The 16768-nt window shown below is 53.8% G+C and overlaps 8 protein-coding genes across 8 annotated transcripts; 5 read left to right on the top strand and 3 right to left on the bottom strand.

Moving 5' to 3' along the window:
• Positions 1-56: 56 nt before the first annotated feature.
• On the bottom strand, positions 57-1719 carry M409DRAFT_70516 (glycoside hydrolase family 5 protein; the record flags this gene model as incomplete). Its single annotated transcript, XM_033818775.1, has 6 exons — positions 57-160; positions 215-536; positions 588-702; positions 750-1035; positions 1090-1355; positions 1409-1719. 6 exons carry the CDS (start codon positions 1717-1719, stop codon positions 57-59), a joined length of 1404 nt encoding a protein of 467 aa, XP_033661244.1.
• A 356-nt stretch (positions 1720-2075) lies between these two features.
• On the bottom strand, positions 2076-3449 carry M409DRAFT_37762 (uncharacterized protein; the record flags this gene model as incomplete). The annotated part of the gene is made up of 1 exon (XM_033810792.1): positions 2076-3449. The coding sequence occupies one exon, from the start codon at positions 3447-3449 to the stop codon at positions 2076-2078; it is 1374 nt and encodes a 457-aa protein (XP_033661245.1).
• A 1290-nt stretch (positions 3450-4739) lies between these two features.
• Positions 4740-5424, top strand: M409DRAFT_37737 (uncharacterized protein; the record flags this gene model as incomplete). Its single annotated transcript, XM_033810788.1, has 2 exons — positions 4740-4943; positions 4999-5424. Coding segments are annotated over 2 exons (630 nt in total), but the record flags the coding sequence as incomplete, so codon positions are not given.
• Positions 5425-7745: 2321 nt separating this feature from the next.
• On the top strand, positions 7746-8135 carry M409DRAFT_29208 (uncharacterized protein; the record flags this gene model as incomplete). Its single annotated transcript, XM_033809358.1, has 1 exon — positions 7746-8135. One exon carries the CDS (start codon positions 7746-7748, stop codon positions 8133-8135), a length of 390 nt encoding a protein of 129 aa, XP_033661247.1.
• Positions 8136-8485: 350 nt separating this feature from the next.
• Positions 8486-9502, top strand: M409DRAFT_60056 (uncharacterized protein; the record flags this gene model as incomplete). Its single annotated transcript, XM_033814355.1, has 1 exon — positions 8486-9502. The coding sequence occupies one exon, from the start codon at positions 8486-8488 to the stop codon at positions 9500-9502; it is 1017 nt and encodes a 338-aa protein (XP_033661248.1).
• Positions 9503-9935: 433 nt separating this feature from the next.
• Positions 9936-11573, top strand: M409DRAFT_60057 (uncharacterized protein; the record flags this gene model as incomplete). The annotated part of the gene is made up of 1 exon (XM_033814356.1): positions 9936-11573. The coding sequence occupies one exon, from the start codon at positions 9936-9938 to the stop codon at positions 11571-11573; it is 1638 nt and encodes a 545-aa protein (XP_033661249.1).
• Positions 11574-13872: 2299 nt separating this feature from the next.
• On the top strand, positions 13873-14695 carry M409DRAFT_70519 (uncharacterized protein; the record flags this gene model as incomplete). The annotated part of the gene is made up of 2 exons (XM_033818776.1): positions 13873-14095; positions 14175-14695. The coding sequence occupies 2 exons, from the start codon at positions 13873-13875 to the stop codon at positions 14693-14695; spliced, it is 744 nt and encodes a 247-aa protein (XP_033661250.1).
• A 322-nt stretch (positions 14696-15017) lies between these two features.
• Positions 15018-16580, bottom strand: M409DRAFT_29211 (uncharacterized protein; the record flags this gene model as incomplete). The annotated part of the gene is made up of 1 exon (XM_033809359.1): positions 15018-16580. The coding sequence occupies one exon, from the start codon at positions 16578-16580 to the stop codon at positions 15018-15020; it is 1563 nt and encodes a 520-aa protein (XP_033661251.1).
• Positions 16581-16768: the final 188 nt, after the last annotated feature.

The following is a 16768-nucleotide window of genomic DNA, read 5'->3' on the forward strand; positions in this document are numbered from 1 at the left end:
GATGGAGGGTCTTTCTTTACAGTTGTGCGGACTTGATCCTATATTGAACAGAGAGGCTATTCGAACATTGCCTTAACCCAAGGCTTCCACCATCTCTCGATGCCTGTTGGGTAGTTCCAGCCATTCCACTCGTAGTTCCCGAGGGCCCAAGTATCAGGTACTGAATCTTATTAGCAAACGTATTCGTCCACACCATTCTCAAGCGAAAACTTACCACCTTGGGCTCCTGACCGGATTCTGTAACTTCCAGCCAGACTCCACACAGCCCAGCTGACATTGTGCTTGCGGGTGTACTGCTGAACGCAGCCTTGTAATGTATCGTTGAACAGAGTGGCATCCTGAGCTGAGCCGAACTCCGACAGGATCACTGGTGTCTGACGAACGGCGTCCGGGCAGTCTTTGGTGGTGTTGCAGGCTCCTGGTTTTTCAATTCCAAGGGCATTGAAGCCAGCACGGTAGAACTCGGCTTCGATGATGGGACAGTTGCCGGTGTCTAAGTTCTCCGACATCGAGTACAGGTGGAGCTCCCATACGACCTGAATACCATGTAAGAGGATATCTATTAAGACAATCGGTGTTTGACTGACCTTGTTTGCCCAGGGATGAGAAGCGAGATCGAAGATGACTGGAGTTCGGCGGTAACCGTCCCTTACTGCATCACATTTGTAGCAAGGTGCCGTGTTCAGATTGAGGCCAGAAGTTCTCTTTTTGTCAGCGCATTTGTTGAGAAGATCGATCGAAGCACTTACAACGCTGAGAGATCCTGGTCATATTGCATTCCTGACCACGTAACCAGGATGTCTGGATTCGTCTCGTGGATGGCATCTGTTGCAGATGTGTAGTTGCCGACCAGGGAAAGCCAGTCGTATCCAATGGTCGAAGTGGGCGAGGACTCATTGATGGCTCGTCGGAGTTCGTTGCGTAGAGACATCGAAACCACATTAGGGTGAGATTTTGCCCATTCGGCGATGAACTTCAAGCCTCGCTGCCACTTGTCGACGGGAAAGTTGTAGTCGTCGAACCAAGCATTGCCATCTGCGACATTCTATCAGTCTTCATTCAATCAGCGAAAGCTTTGTGTGGACGAACCAGTGTTATTGCAGCACCATTGTGCTTTGCCAACATGAACATCTGGATGTATGTAAATCTGCTTGCTTGCAGCGACCTGAGCGATCTTGTCCCAGATCTCAAATCGAGTTGTGTCCTTGGTCCATCCGGGATTTCTCGCAACAACCTCGCGGGTGACTTTGGTGCCGTTCTCCATGCCCAGACCTTGGATCATGGCAACTTCCAGTGGTACGTCGGACCCATTGCCTCGGTCGTAGATCTCGTTGATTGCCTGATCAGCGTACGTCCTAGGAAGTCATAAGTCTTTGATCATGACCATTAAGACGGTGAAGTAACGTACAATCGAATGAAATTGAACCCAACGCTCTTGACTTGATCCAAAATGTCTTCCACAGAAGCCCACTCTAGCCCCTCAGGCACCATCGTCTCTCCACTCCCAGGCCAGTTCACACCTGCCCAAGTCACAGCCTCGCCTCTGGCATTCACGATATCACGTCCCCTCGTGCTGAAAGGTCCATACGGCCATTCTGATGATCCATTGCTCGATTGCCGCGGATACGACAAGCTGGAGATCTCTCCGGCGTCTCCAAGCACAACAGCTGAGACTGTAGCTGCGAGGCTTGCTGTCAGCAGTTTTGAGATTGACGACATCGTGGATGTACACATCGAAAGTACCTCTTGCATCTCGTTGCACAGCAGAATGTGTCTTTATGAGGGAGCTCGGCTCCACTTTGTTGCCAAGTGAGGAGTACGGAAAAATATGCACCGAACGCAGGCTGATGGGCTGATGTGAAATGTAGCCGGTTTGGGGCTGGATCGTCTCATTTCTCAGACCCCCGTAGAGGAGAATGGACTAGTTCAAAGATGGACTGTCAGACTACATCGGGCCCTCAGCTACACGTCCCGCGTCTGTCAAAACAAAACTCCTTTCCCAACACCGCTCATCAAATCCATCGACGCCATCTTGAAGAAGCCACACTCAGCCGAATCTCTCAGGAATCTCAAGCCTATACTGAGATCTCGTTCAGAAGGAGCAGGGTTTTCTCGATGAACCGAACAGCGACTGTCATGCTTTGCTCTTCCGGTTCGTTCGTCGAGTTGGATGAGATCGTGCTTGTGGGATCCAGACATGTCAAGCACGCGACCACCACCGTGGCATACTTCTCACCCATTCTGGCCGGCAGCTCGCTCCGTGCAACTTCCACCAGGTAGTCTTTGACCTGCCAAGGAAGGTCGTAGGAGAAAGCCATTCTGGCGTCGGACGACACGCCGGTAAGCCATTGCTGGAATTGAGAGTAGCACTTGCCAGTCTGAGGCTGAAGCGTATCATCTTGGTACGTGTACTCGACGAACGACTCCCAAAGTCCAATCTCAAGCAAGCACACGCCAAGACTGTATATGTCGTGCTGCATGTTGTACTTCTCGGAGGGAAAGTCCCCTTGCCGCTCTGGGTGACGATAGAGGTTCTTCTCCCACGACATGTCTCCCTGGAGCCTGGTCGCGCCGTCAGCAGCTCGGAATGCGTCGAACCCCACGAGGAAGGTGTGGCTGCGAGACTGCGTTGTGTCCTCGAAACACAGCACAGACTCTGGCCTCACATTCTTGTGTACGAAGTTGAAGACATGCACATAGCTTATGGACTTCGCAAGCTCTCGCGCGACTCGCACCCTCCTCGTAACCGACATCCGCAAATCAGGCATAAGAAGCATCTGTCGCAGTGAGAAGAGTGTGTCCATGCCTGGTGGTATCCGGAAGACTATGTTCAGCGCAATTGGCTGCCGCTGGGAGGCTCCTTGAGACGAATCGTGTTGCTGGCTGATCGGCATAATTCCTTTGCAGTTCAGCAATCCAAAAGCTATTGGATCTGCCTGGCAAAGCTTTGCTGCGAGATGCCGTACGTCTCGAGATAACTGACTGATGTCGACACGAGACTCGAAGGAGACGCTGTCAACGATGTACCATCTCTGGTCCCCACCAAGTAAGCGTCCGAGCCGTGCACTTGAGTGTGTGATAGGGCTTGTCTCCATAGCGCATTCTGGTAAGAATAATGGTCCTCTCTGGTTGCTGCTTGGCATTATGGCTGCCCTCATTCCGCTGACAAGAGCCAAAGGGTCTTTCGCGGCGTTCGGTGCGCCTCTCCTGGCCATCGATGTGTTTCCCGCCTGCAGCTGCTGATCAATCGCTGAGCTGCTATACCTGACGATGAGAAACCAAGGCGGATCGAAACGCTTCTGCCAGTCGTCTATCTTGTGGATCACTGAGTCGAGGGCCTCCTTTTTCCAAACAAAAGCCTTTCTGTCGATGACAGAACCTACTGCCAAGAAGGAAGATTTACGCAGGGTCTCCTTCCTTGTGACCGATTCCAGAACGCTCTTCGCCATGAATAGCTGCTGTGCCAAAAGCTCCATGAGATCTTCGAGTACACGGTAGTGCTCGGCTTCCAGACTTGACTTCACACGTTGCAAGAGCTTTGCTTGATATGTAAAGCGGAGCCAGGACGATTCGATAACAACGACTTTCTCTTTGACCTCATCACCGGCTTGTCTCCAGGTCTCGAAGATCTTGAAGAGTTCTGCGCCGGCTCTATCCATCTTTGGTCAGTAGTCACTTGGAAAGTACTCGGGGTGAGCTCACTTGTAGCACAAAGTCACGACCTCCAAAGCGCTTGCGACCTCCATTGCTCTTTCAAGACAATTGGAAACAGATAACAGTCAATCGTTGCTTCCGAAAGTTTGCACGCCCTCGAAGAGCACGAGTTTCAGGCGAAAGAGTTTCTCAGTATGCAAGCGTCACAACGAGGACCTGGCGAACATGATAGGGCTGGTCAAGTGTCTGCCCACGAAAGGTTCCAAATTGAAAGGACTATTAAAAGCTCACTCTGAACGTGGGGCTCTTTATCAGAAGTATTGGATGTTGCGGCCGCAGTGATAGCCCTGCTTCCTGGCCCTATCGTTGACACGCATTCTACACACTCGCCTGTCTGGTGCCCGCTCAGGAGGTGTGCCGAATGTGCCGGGCAGCTGCTCACCGGAATAGCTGCATTCCAGTACATATGCACTGACATACATTCTGCTTTGGACAGACGAAACCTCGCTTAAACGTAGCTGGACGTGCAAACACTGACCCTTGCACATGGCGCTGCCGAACCTGCACTCCCATTGCGCCAATACCCTTGCTGATTGGGATTGTTCCAACCACTCCACCCAGAATGCAATGCATGCCAGGGCAGCTGCATCAAGCCACGGCGACTACGATGTTCTATTTCCATGAGAGCTTTTCAGCTTTTGTGTAACTTCAGCCTTTCAACATTTGCTAAAAGATGGAAGTGGGACAACATGGACTGAAGCGCCAGCTGAGAGCATCTCCATGGTTCTTTGAAGTTCATGCTTTTCACATCTTGCTACAACAAGTCACAATATGGCTTCTGGTGACCTCTGGGAGAAGACTTTCGATCTTGGTCGTGGAACATTTGGCGTGGTATGGCAGGAGCAATGCATATCCAGTCAGCCTCACGAACCACCGAAGCTTCGTGCCATCAAACAGACTCCCAGGAAATATGAGAGCTTGTGGAAAAAGGAGTTGGATGCTCTTGTCAAGTTCTCAGATGTAAGCCGCCGCCTGTCTTAAGGAGCGATGACAAGGTCGAAAACTAATGGCGGCAGTATCGCGAGCACTTTGTCCAGTACTTTGACTGTTTTGCGGATGATCGACACCTCTACATAGCCATGGAATACCTGCCGTACGGTAACTTGCAATCACACATCAGCAAGCGGCCGTTGCCAGAGACAGAGGCTGCGTTGGTCACGGCGCAGCTTGCTCAGGGTTTGCAGCACATGCACCGAGTAAACTTCATCCATCAAGATTTGAAGCCTTCTGTACCTCACACTCAAGACTTATGACTATGCTACCGCATGCTGATATGGATTGCAGAACGTACTGGTTAATCGCGTGGGTCCGCAATGGCATGTCAAGATCTCAGACTTCGGGACTGCAAAAGACACGGCTGCGTTTCATTCGACAAGAGGTGAAATAGGCACAGAAGGATACATGGCTCCTGAAATATATCTACTGGGCGATGGTCGATGGACCCCTGCGGTGGATGTCTGGTCTCTCGGATCTGTGGCACATTGTCTGCTGACGATGCGGCCGCCTTTCAACGCTGTGCGAGAGCTCATATCTTTCGCGCAGCAGGGGACCCCATTTCCAGTCAAAGCTGTTGGCAGAGCCAGCTACTCGGGCGTCGATTTCATCCAGAGGACGATGACCGCTTCAGTGCACAATCGCTTGCGTATCGAAGAAGTCCTAGAACATCCATGGTTGGAAGTCACCTTTCCGAAATCAACAAAGTATCAGTAAGTAAAAGGTCCTCGCTGGAGCACAACGCATGCTCACCACGATGGCCAGAACACATCAGACACGAGAGACCTTTGGCTTCAACATGGAACCTTCGAATGGTTGGGGAAATACGTTTGCATCCGAGGGAACGTACAGACCAATGCCGGCGTTTCCAGCAGACATGCAGACTGCCACACCCTTGAGTTCGATCCCGGCGTCGAGGCACACTGCCACGGCCAAGGCAGCGGCGACGGATGCCTTCGAGGACCCTTCTGCTATAGAAAAGAGCTTCGACCAACGCCAGTTTCAACTGGTCGAACTTCTTTGCCGAGTGTGGCGTCAGTCCGCAATCTTGCAAGACATACGCGGACACTTTTGAAGCAGAGGAGATGAGTACCGAGATTCTGTCTGATGTGGATGCACAGCTTTTGCGAACGCTGGGTCTCAAGCAGGGAGACATACTACGGGTGATGAGATTCCTTGGTCGTCAGCAAGGCAGTGTCCCGTCGACGTCTAGCTCTCAAAACTCCCGTTCTGGTCCTTCCAGTCTTCCCTTGGAACGAAGTAGCAGGCTCCCAGCGTCGGCACCTGCATCAAATGCTCACAGTTCTGGTTCTAATACTCCGGAGCTTACCAAGTTCCATGCATACAACCCAGACACAACATCGACGCCCATGCCAAACTTTCAGCCTACCAGTGCACACCGTTCGCACAAACCCTCAGACACACCTGTGTACAGACCAGGCAACTTACCAAACACGAAGGCGTCATTGAGGGACATCGGCTCTAACGCAAGCTCCAATCAACAGCGTAGCCTCTACTCATACGGCAATGATTCTGTCACGGCCTCAACGCCAATACCTGACATACTTACACCTGGTGGAGAGACTAGAAAGGACACAAGCAAGTATGCTCATGAACCTAGCCATCAAACCGCATCTTCCAGCGCAGTTCAATCGGCAGGACAAAGCGCTTACCACTACGACCCCGGCACCGTCCCAATGACGATGCCAGCTGTTGATCAGTCCGGTAATGGCCGCTCTTCGTCCCCTCACGCTGGTGACTACAGGCGTACAAGTCAAGCTAGGAAGGAGTCTCAAGGTGTGTCAAGCTTCGGAAAGCCTTTATACGACTATACCAGTGGAAACTCCACATACTCCACGTCTTCCACGGCGGCCAACGATAGTCTTCCGGTTCCGGCGGCTCACAGTCGGCCGACATACTCAACGCCGTCGACATCGTACACTTCTACAGCATCTGCGTACACACCTTCAGCAGCTTCGACTGCACCTACTGAGCACACTACTGAAGAAGTGGATGAATACGACACCGATTACAGCTACGGTTACGATGCTTATGACAGCCCAAGTGATAGAGCGGAGCAGAAATCAACACAATGTTTGACATGCAGTCAAGATTTCCTGTCGAGGAACAAGCTCTTCGACCATCTGTACTACACTGGTCATCACCAAGGGGAGACGGATCGAATCGATCCAACGTTGACATGCCTGGCATGCAAACAACATTTCGAGTCGAGAGATATTCTTTTCGACCATCTGGAGGCTTATCCGCGACATGCCCGTGACACTCGGACAGGACGGCCGGAGAAGTTCCACAGGGAGAGTGCATACACTTCGGCAACATATGAATATTCAGATACATATGCTAAGTCCGAATTGACCTGCTTGTCTTGCGACATGGACTTCGCAGACAGAGACTCACTCTTCTATCATCTCGACGACAATCCAAGTCATGCAAGGGATCGGACGACTGGCCGGAAGGAGAAATACGTGAGGGGATACTACTACTGATAGGGGCAGTTCTGTACCAGGGGTGGCATCTTCGAGCCAATTCGATAAGGGCCCACGAGCTGGCATTCCCTGATCATTGTCAATAAACCTTATTGTTCTGCTCAGACTGTGGGTCATGGATTTTCTCTCTCTACAATCTTGAAAGCGACCAGGCTCAATGTTGTATTGCAAGTTGTCGAGATCGCTAGTCTCCCAAAACGATACAGTACACGTTCTACTTTGAGCAGAAAATGGACGGCACACATTCGCCCGTGGATCACTCACGTCGTGACATCGATCGGCATGCCGAGAGTGGCGATTTGCCGAGCTCGTATGATGCTCGTCTAGCTCATGCAACGCTCAACAATGCATCTGCCAACTTGAGCTTGTTTTCAACTACAGCTTTTCATGCAACGCCAGCAATCGTCATACATAGGACAAGAAACCGCCGGCCGCGTGGTCGTCAACAGAAAGACACATCGGCGGGGCAGGAAAGGGGTTACGAGAAGATTTACAGACACCGCATACCATCTGACGAAAGTCTCATCAACGATGCCAGCCAAACACGTCCTCATCGCCGGCCTAGGCCGCTTCATCAAAGCCGATCCCCAAGGCGAAGCGATCTTCGGCCCTCAACACAAGAACATCCAAAAACTCCAGGAGGACATGGCCAAAGCCAAGGCGGACGGCTACGAGCCCGCCAACATCGATCTGGATCCTCTGGATGTCGAAGATAGTGTTCAGAGATTAGAGGTCGAACTGAAGCGTCAGAAATGGGATATTTTCATCGTGGGCTTTGGCGTGAGAGCGAACAAGGACTTCACGGAGCTCTTTGAGAGGGCTATCAATCTTGCTGTTGCGATGCAGCCTAATATCAAGTTTGGGTTCAGTCGGGCTCCTGATGAGGTTTTTGAGACGATGAAGAGGGTGCTGGGCGAGTAGACAAGAGTCTGTCCGCGAAGGAAGGGACATGCATCTGCTAGGCTACCTAACGTCGAGAGGCTATTTGCTCGTCGAATTGTGCTTCGGAAAGGCTTTGCTTGCGAGCAACATGGCAGCCATGAAAGATCCCAGCTGGAAGAGATACCTAGTACAGCAGGTGGTACAGAGTCCTTCATCCCATGCAATGGCAAACGCCCTACAATGTAGGGCTTATCGATGACGTAAAGATGAGCAGAGAGTCCAACATCACTTCTCCTCGTTATTCAAGTCACGATATAAACAACAAGCTCACCCTTATCGAAAGTCCCAAACGCCAGAGTCACGCCGACAACGCCATACGATCAAGCAAAATGACCCTCCAGAAGACCTTCCCCCTCAAAGTCGCCAACGGCAAGACCATCGACATTCCAACTGTCGGCTACGGAACCTGGGCGTCAGGCGAGACATCCTGGGCGAAGGACAGTACTCTGACAGCCCTCAAAGCCGGCTACAGACACATCGACGGAGCATGGATGTACGGTGTGGACGAGCCCGTCGGTGAAGCAATCCGAGAATCTGGCGTTCCTCGTGAGGAGATCTTCTACGTCTCCAAAGCATGGCCGCATTTTCTGCATCCGGAGAATGTTGAGCTTTGTCTGGATAAAGTTCTGAAAGCGACGGGGCTGGACTATGTTGATCTGTTCCTTGTGCACTGGCCGATGGTGTGGAAACCCACGTCGAGGGAAGGTCTGGAGAAAGCCACGGCTGGACCGAATTCCTCTCACGAAGACAAAGCACAGATTTATATCGACGGCAAGCCGGCTATCGACTGGGAGTATACATCCAAGCCGATCTCGAAGAAAGTAGGTCACGAAGGCAGCTTTGTGCCCACCTGGAAAGCCATGCAAGCTCTCGTGACGAAAGGCAAAGCCCGGGCGGTGGGCGTCTCAAACTTCTCCATCGCCGACCTCGAAGACCTCTTGCCACACTCCCAGGAGACCCCCATCTCCTGCAACCAAATCGAAGTCCACCCCTGGATGCCGCAAAATGAGCTGATAGAGTTCGGAAACAAGCACGGGATCTTGACGACTTGCTACTCCCCCTTTGCGGGCCAAAAAGCCGATGGAAAGACTTTGCTTAATGACCCGGACGTTGTGAAGTTGGCGGAGAAGAATGGCATGGATGTTGGGCAGTTGCTGCAGAGTTGGGCGGTGCAGCGGGGGGCGGTGCCGCTGGGGAAGAGTGCGACGCCGAAGAGGATTGAGAGTAATCTCGCTATCAGGAAATTGTCGGATGAGGACTTTGAGGCGCTTAATGAGATGGCGTTGCCGCATGATGAGGGGAGGACGGTGGATCATAGGGAGGTTTGGGGTGTACCCATGTATTGAGAGAGTGGAGCTGCGTCTGAGCGGGAACACGTGAGTTCGAAGGACTCGTTAGGATGTCGCATCTACGCTGAACAGGACGACAATCTTCGCGAACAGTGCGTATCTCAAAGCGTCATCACCTCTCAATAATCTCATCTTTCCGAATCCTAGTAACGCGTCCGCAGAAGCGCTGCTCACTAGCAAGCGGGTGTCTGCACCTCATGTTGCTTGCCATCCACAAGCAGAGCGATAATGCATGCAAGTAGCCTTCTGGCGTAGGTGCAGCTTGCATTGAGAACGGTGCACTGGCTTTATCTTCCTGAGACACAAAGAGACCAAGCAAACGAGGGAGGCTATGAGATCAACGCTCTATATCATCCCAGCTGAGAAGAAGGAAGACACAACAAGACAACTCATCTCGTCATCCAAAGAAACGCCGTTTGCCAACGTCACCATGTCCACAACCAACAACCCCGCCCCAACAATCGCCCACATCCTCTCCCACATCGACGCCAACCCAGACAAGATCCTCACCAAAGACCAACAAACCTCCTTCCTCAAATCCCTCACAAAAACGTACTTCTGCCCCTACCACAGCTCCACCTTCGGCCACACCTTCCACAACGAGACGTCCCTCCGCAAAGCCCTCACGAGCATCATGGCGAGCTCCATCCGGCCCGGCGTGGACGTCCGACCTGGCAAGACTGCGGTGGATGAGTTGTTTGAGAGGGGCAGTGAGATGCTCGATGAGGAGTATGTGGAGGGTGTGCGGGATGCTGCGCACGGGAAGGTGTTGGTGAGGAGGCTTGTGGAAGAGAGTGAGGATACGTGTAGTGATGAGGAGCATCAGGATGATTGGGCGGAGAGGGTTTGGGAGGAGCCGAGCAGTGGGAGTGATGAGGATTGGGAGCCGGGGACGAAGAGGACGAGAGGAGCGAGGAAGAGGAGGAATCAGCTTCAGGGGAAAGTTCAGTCTTTTTCGTCTCCACCGCCTGCGCCGAGGAAGAGAAGTAGGCTGCTTGTGAGGCGTCGCGATTCGATGGAGGAGTCTGAGTCGCCCCTTGTCCGCAAGCGTCCGCATACGGGCGTGCAGAGATGTGCGTCGACTGTCCATTCGGACTCGGGAGACGCGGACTGCGATGGCGAGACAGACGATGATGCGCCCTGCAACAAACGAGTCAAGGTGTGGAGAAAGTCGGTTCATGACAGTCATCGCGCAGAGGCCATGCTGCGGAAACTGTCGACGCTGTGGGAGCAAGATAAGTTGCCTGTCGCGAAACCTTTGGTCGGACCAGGCCACCAGAGAAAGATATCGAACCTCAGAATTGATGCAGCATCGCCATCAGATCTTTCAACCCAGATCGCCGGACTCAATGAGCTGATCAAGTCGACCGTGGAGGCGTACTTAACCGACTTTCCACCATCTGTTTCAGCCGATCTGGTGACCAGAGCGACCCCAGAGCTTGAGTCTTTGTACATTCAGATCTTTGGATCGGCGGACTGGAAGTCAACTGCAGCATATCTGCAATCAACAGACTGTCTCCGGGCAGTCGACCTCCTAAGAAGTCTCATCTCGGCCTTTCTCTTCGACAGGATCTTCACCAAGCATGGAGACTTGCCGTGGTTGAGTGGAGAAGCCGTCCTCATGTGCAGGGTATTCAGAGAGAATATCACGAGCCTTTCATCTGCCAATGACAGAGACGACGCCATCGGCACCGCTGCGGCGCACAGTTTCGACGATGCACGGCTCAAGAACGAAGTGCTGAGACCACAGGCCAGGAAGCTCGCCAGTGAGTGTCTACTCGTTCTCAATGGCCATTTGAACATGCTGGGACGACCAAGAAGCGAGTTTGGTGAAGGTCTGGAGCGAATCTGCGCGCAGGGCCTTCGGATTCAGAGTCGATTGGTCTTGAACACGGAAGACCTGGCTTGGATTTGGCATGCATCTGCCTCTTCGTTCGATGGAGAGACGATGCAAGATGAGGGATGCAAGAGAAACGGTATCGAGATCGCCCTGACGCTGTTTCCTGGTGTTGAGTGGCAAGATGGAAAGAACGGGGGATCGGTGCCGGCGGTCGTGAGTTTGTCGTGAGAGGGCATGGGTGTCTTGCAGTTATCCACAGGCCTTCCTGTGTCTGTTGTGATCAGTACTGGAATATAGCTGTTGTTCATGTTGCTTAAGAATCGCAAAAACGAGAGTTGGCCCGCTCCTGCCTCATTCGGAACGCCATATCAAAAGCTCGGACCAGAGCCAAGAGCACGCTAGTCTCTTCCCGAGTCGCGCGCGCCCACAAACAAACATCTGATCTCTCGCCGCGCTTCAACTTCTTTCTCTCCACAACAACATGATTGAACTTCTCGTCACGTACCTCAATTTCTCCCTCCCTGCCCACCCACCCACCAACCGACTACGATACCACAAGTGGAAACCTTGTGTCGACAACTCGGCTGGCCTGTTCGCTAGGCAGCTGAGCAACCGCGACTTGGTTGATGTCAGCCGGAAAAGCTGTTCATCTCCAGTCGCCCTCCCCGCCCTCCCCGCCGCCGATTTCGCCGCCCAACGACCGAGGCGATGATCATGGGCCACATCCTCACGGGGTGGTGCATCGCATCACGAGGGCAAGATGCTCGACTGCCTCTGTGCAAGAATTCAGGTGCCGTGTCTCTCAGCATCGCCTCCGCGAGGAGTACATCATGCCTGGCGGCGAGTTCAGAACGAACGAGCACCAGTGCATGACGCACAGCTCGTCATGGTGAGCTGTGCAGGCAGGCTCATTGAAAGCTGGAAGGGCTTTTGATGATGACGGGTCAGATTTCCTACCGGAAAGGCCTCTGCCAAAATTTATCAGACTTGATCTGTCTGGACCACGGACGGTAGCATTGTGTGCGAGATGACTTGCTTCGGTGAGGAGTTGATGCAGCAACAGCTGAGGCTGGGTAGGCTCCGACAGTACTGCGCGAGGCTGGGGCGCAGCATGGGCATTTGTAGAAGATCTTGGTCGGTCTTTTCTGCGATTGCTTTGGTCAATTACCAATGTATGAAGCAAGATAAGGCTTCATCCGATACAGTCAATTGAATTCTTCCATTCTACCACCGTCGGCTCGGAGCAGAAGGCCGACTGTGATCAGCAGGCGACATCATACATGAACCCGAAATGGACGATGGTCGTTGATGAGTGATCATTGACTTCATCGATTGCCGCGCTCCAAAGACGCAGCAAAGCTAGAGATGCCGTCGCCATGAAGTAGAAACCTGTTCGCCCTGACCTGTTGGTGCCGGATTAGGCATATACTTACGTCCCCAGCATAAACCCCCGTCACGTATGGATTCCATGCCAACGATAAAGCTATCCCACGAAGTTTCACGCTGCGCGGAAAAGCAAATCGAGCTCGGCAGTTGGTACATTGCTTGGATGGGCCCGCCTATCACGCCTTCAGGCTCGTGGGGCGAATGCAATGGTGAAGCTACACCTCTACATCTCTCGCGGGAGATGCGCCTACTGTCACACGAAGCGCATGAGTACGTGGGTACAAGTACTTTGCACTCCCACGTTCTGCCGACCACGTAGGTGAGTGGCATTGGAGGTGTCTCGCACGAGCGCAGTGCTCGCAGAGGCCGGCCGGCTTGGCGAGTTGAGCAATATCGTGGTCAAACAGGTGGAGCCCGCCGGGAAGCTGGAAATGGAAACTGGAGAAGGCAATCGGATGCTATCTCCGACGTTCCACTTGGGTCGCGACGGTTGCCGACGTGTGTGAGAGACATGTGTCTGTACGCGGCCCGGCCGAGGGCAGCTTTGTGCGCTTCATGTGCAGATGCAGGTGGCTTATGAGGTTGGCAAAGGTAGCATTGGTTTTGTAAGTGAAAGTGCGGCAGGAGCGCGACAAACAAAGAGTGATGAGAAGGAGCGACGCCCGCGTTGTCGCTCGGCTCGTCGCCGGCGGACGATCCCGCAAGCGTGGGCGGCACACCGGACGGTGATTGGCGGGCTCTCCGGCTAAGTGTGAAGAGTTTGTAATCGACGACGACTGCTGGGTGCAACGTGAACCCCTCGCCGGGCCTGCTGTAATCTCTCACGCCCGCCCTCCCAACGACTGCCACAACTGCAGTCTGGTCATAGACATTGTCGACGACGTGGACCGACGATACTAACCAGCACCAAATCCCCCATCACCGCGAGGCAAAGGACAGAGCCGCCGCCGTGCCGCGCTGCTTCTTTCTCCAGCGGAAAAAGACGGCGACGCCACGCCCCACCGATCGCGGAACGAAGACAGTCGGCGTCAAAGCACGCAACCTCTGTCCGAGTCGCACACTGCAAACCACCCCCTCCACCACCCCGACCAAATTCACTTCGAGTCGCACACCAGCGCATCCTTCTTCCATCACCGCCGCCATGTCTGGCTACAACGGCGGGCGACGCGCCCCCAACGTCTCGCAGTACCTGGCCAACCTCAACCAGATTCCGACCGGCCAGGAAGTCCAGCAGGAGAACCTCAACTTCCAGGACGACCTCGAGTTCCTGACCAACGCCGAGTTCTTCGACTTTGACCAGTTCCACCAGACCGGTGCTCCTCCGCCCGCCTCGTTCACGGCCGCTGCAAATGCTGCCAAGGATGGTATGTCTTACACGTCATGATCAGCATTTCTCGAGAATGCGATTGTATCCTACAATGCATGTGCTGACCCTTTCGCCAGGCCAGCGATACCCATATGGCGAGTTCCAAAACTTCCCCGACTCGAGCATGACCTCACCAACTGGCATCCCCAGCCCGCCAACCCTCCAAGGGAACTACCCTCCACCGGGGCCACACTACTCCCAATCGCCTGTGACCGGCGACAAGAGGAAGGCGTCGATCGCCATGCCAGCTACTACCGCCCACCTCGAGGAGGCATCGCGCGTCGCAGCCGAGGAGGACAAGCGTCGCCGAAATACCGCCGCGTCAGCACGGTTCCGTGTGAAGAAGAAGCAGCGGGAGCAGGCTCTTGAGAAGGACAACAAGGAAATGAAGGATCGCGTGCAGCAGTTGGAGGGCAAGGTCCAGCAGCTGGAGATGGAGAACAAGTGGTTGAAGGGCCTCATCACCGACAAGACGGACGCGAAGGCCCCCGAGGCCGCGCTGGAAACCAAGAAGGAAAAGGAGTCTGAGGAGCGGAGTACGGAAAGCCGTAAAGACGGCGTAGGCACCGAGTCCAACGGCGAGGAGGGTGAGGCGTAAACGTGGGATTCATGTCTCTTGTGAACCACGTGATATGCCAAGCCTGTGAGTGCGTGAACTCCACCTCACCTCTCACACCTTCACCCCAACGAAAGTTTTTTTCTTCTTTTCGACCCTTATACATACAGCTTGGAGTCTCGTATTTTGGTTTCTTGCGACTGGGTGGTCTGCTGTCCTTGAAAGCTAATGCTTGCTACTTCGCTAGCGAGCGAGCGTCGAGCCCGAAACAATGATACCAATGAACCGTGCTATAGAGAGGAAATGCTGATGGCTCACATTATATCATACCAATCTCCCTTTACGTCATGTCAAGTTCGACTCATCATCTCTTCTTGATCAATACGTCCAACCCCTCCTGCCTCACCGCAAAACTATTCACCACCCTCCACTCCCTCCTCGGATCTTCCAATTCCATCTCATACCTCATCACCAACGCAGGGACTAGTTTCGTCAATTCCAACATGGCAATATTCCTCCCCAAACAAGTCCTCTTCCCCGCCCCAAACGTCAACAAATTCCCCTCCATATACTTGACCTGCTCCGGGGACGCCTCAATCCACCGCTCCGGTCTCCAATCCGCGGCGTCGGGCCCGAAGATTTCCGCGTTGCGGTGGTGAGCCCAGGGGTTGACGCCGACGACCGTGCCTGGAGGAATGTAGATTTGACCGAGGTGGAGGCCTGTGGCGGGGACGATTCGTTCGAGTGGGAGGCCGAGGGCGGGGTTAAGGCGGAGGGATTCGGTTATAACTGCGTTGAGGTAGGGGAGGGTGCGGGATTCGGTCCAGGATGGGAGGGGGAGGGTTAGGTGCCCTTTTCGGGCGGCGGTGGAGAGTTCGTGGTGGAGGGTGGAGAGGGAGGTTGGCGTTTTGAGGAGGTAGTAGAGGATTGCGCGGAGGGTGGAGGCGATGGTGTCGCTGCCGGCGTTGATGTTCATGAAGAGGTAGGTGAGGAGGGCGCGGTCCGTGACGATGTCGGGCTGTTCGGCGTGCAGGTGGAGGAAGCGGGAGAGGAAGTCTGGTTTGGAGGGGAGGGTGCCGTGGAGGATTTTGGTGCAGAGGGTCGGGTCCTGGACTTGGAGCGTTGAGGGTGGTGGTTCGAGGTCGTTGAGGCGGTCTTGGAGGAGTTTTTGGCCGAAGAGGAGGATCGGGTTGGAGACGGGTTTTGCGAGGAAGTGCAGGTAGAGCGGGTTCTTGTAAGTCCATAGATCGAGCCAGGGCATTTGGCCGAGGACTGAGCAGCGGTCGAAGTTGGCGGCTACGGAGGCGATGATGCCTCGTACGTCTTTGGCTTGTTCGAGGAAGCCTAGGCGTTGGGAGAGGGTGAGCTCCCCGATGACATCGAAGGCATACCACTGGAGCCAGGTTCCAAGATCGCAGACTTTGCCCGTGTTGGCGAAGACCTCGTCGAGTCGGGAGAGGAAGACGGCGGTGGTGGAGTCGATCAATGGCTCGAACTCGACGAGTGTGGATAAGGAGTATGCTGATGCAATCGGCCGTTTCATCTTGGCATGTTCGGCTTCGTCCGTGGTGAAGACGAGAGAAGCGGCTCGCTTGCCATTGACGATGTTCTGCCAGACGTGGTAGAATTCGGACTTGACGAAGCCTTTGCTTATTCCGTATACATCTTGCACGATGTCTGGCCTGGAGACGAGTACCGTGTTCGGGCCAATTCGGACGACGTCGCCGTACTTGGCGTGGAGGTGGATATGAGTGTTATGGGCATCTCGTCGCCATACATCGATGAGTCGCCACAGGTCTGTGAGGCTTGCAATGAATGGGCCTGGAATGTGTCGGAGACGTAGGTAGCTCCATGTCAGGCGGGTGAGCAAAGTTGTGAGAGCGAGGATGGGTAGGAGTTGCAGAGTCAAGGAAATATTGGAGAACATGATTGACAATGTAAAGAGAATGCAAACGGTTCAGGAATTCTCAATACGCACTTATTGTGGTTACTTTTACCCATCTTTGGCTGATGTAGCGCTCCCTTACCGCGTTGTTCATCACGGCAGACCTTGTTGTGGGCAACGCTCTGAGCGAGAGGCGCGAGCTCGGGAGGAAGTGAAGTCAAACGCGGAAT

The sequence above is a fragment of the Zasmidium cellare genome, assembly GCF_010093935.1.
Source record: "Zasmidium cellare ATCC 36951 unplaced genomic scaffold M409scaffold_49, whole genome shotgun sequence".
Classification (NCBI taxonomy): domain Eukaryota; kingdom Fungi; phylum Ascomycota; class Dothideomycetes; order Mycosphaerellales; family Mycosphaerellaceae; genus Zasmidium; species Zasmidium cellare.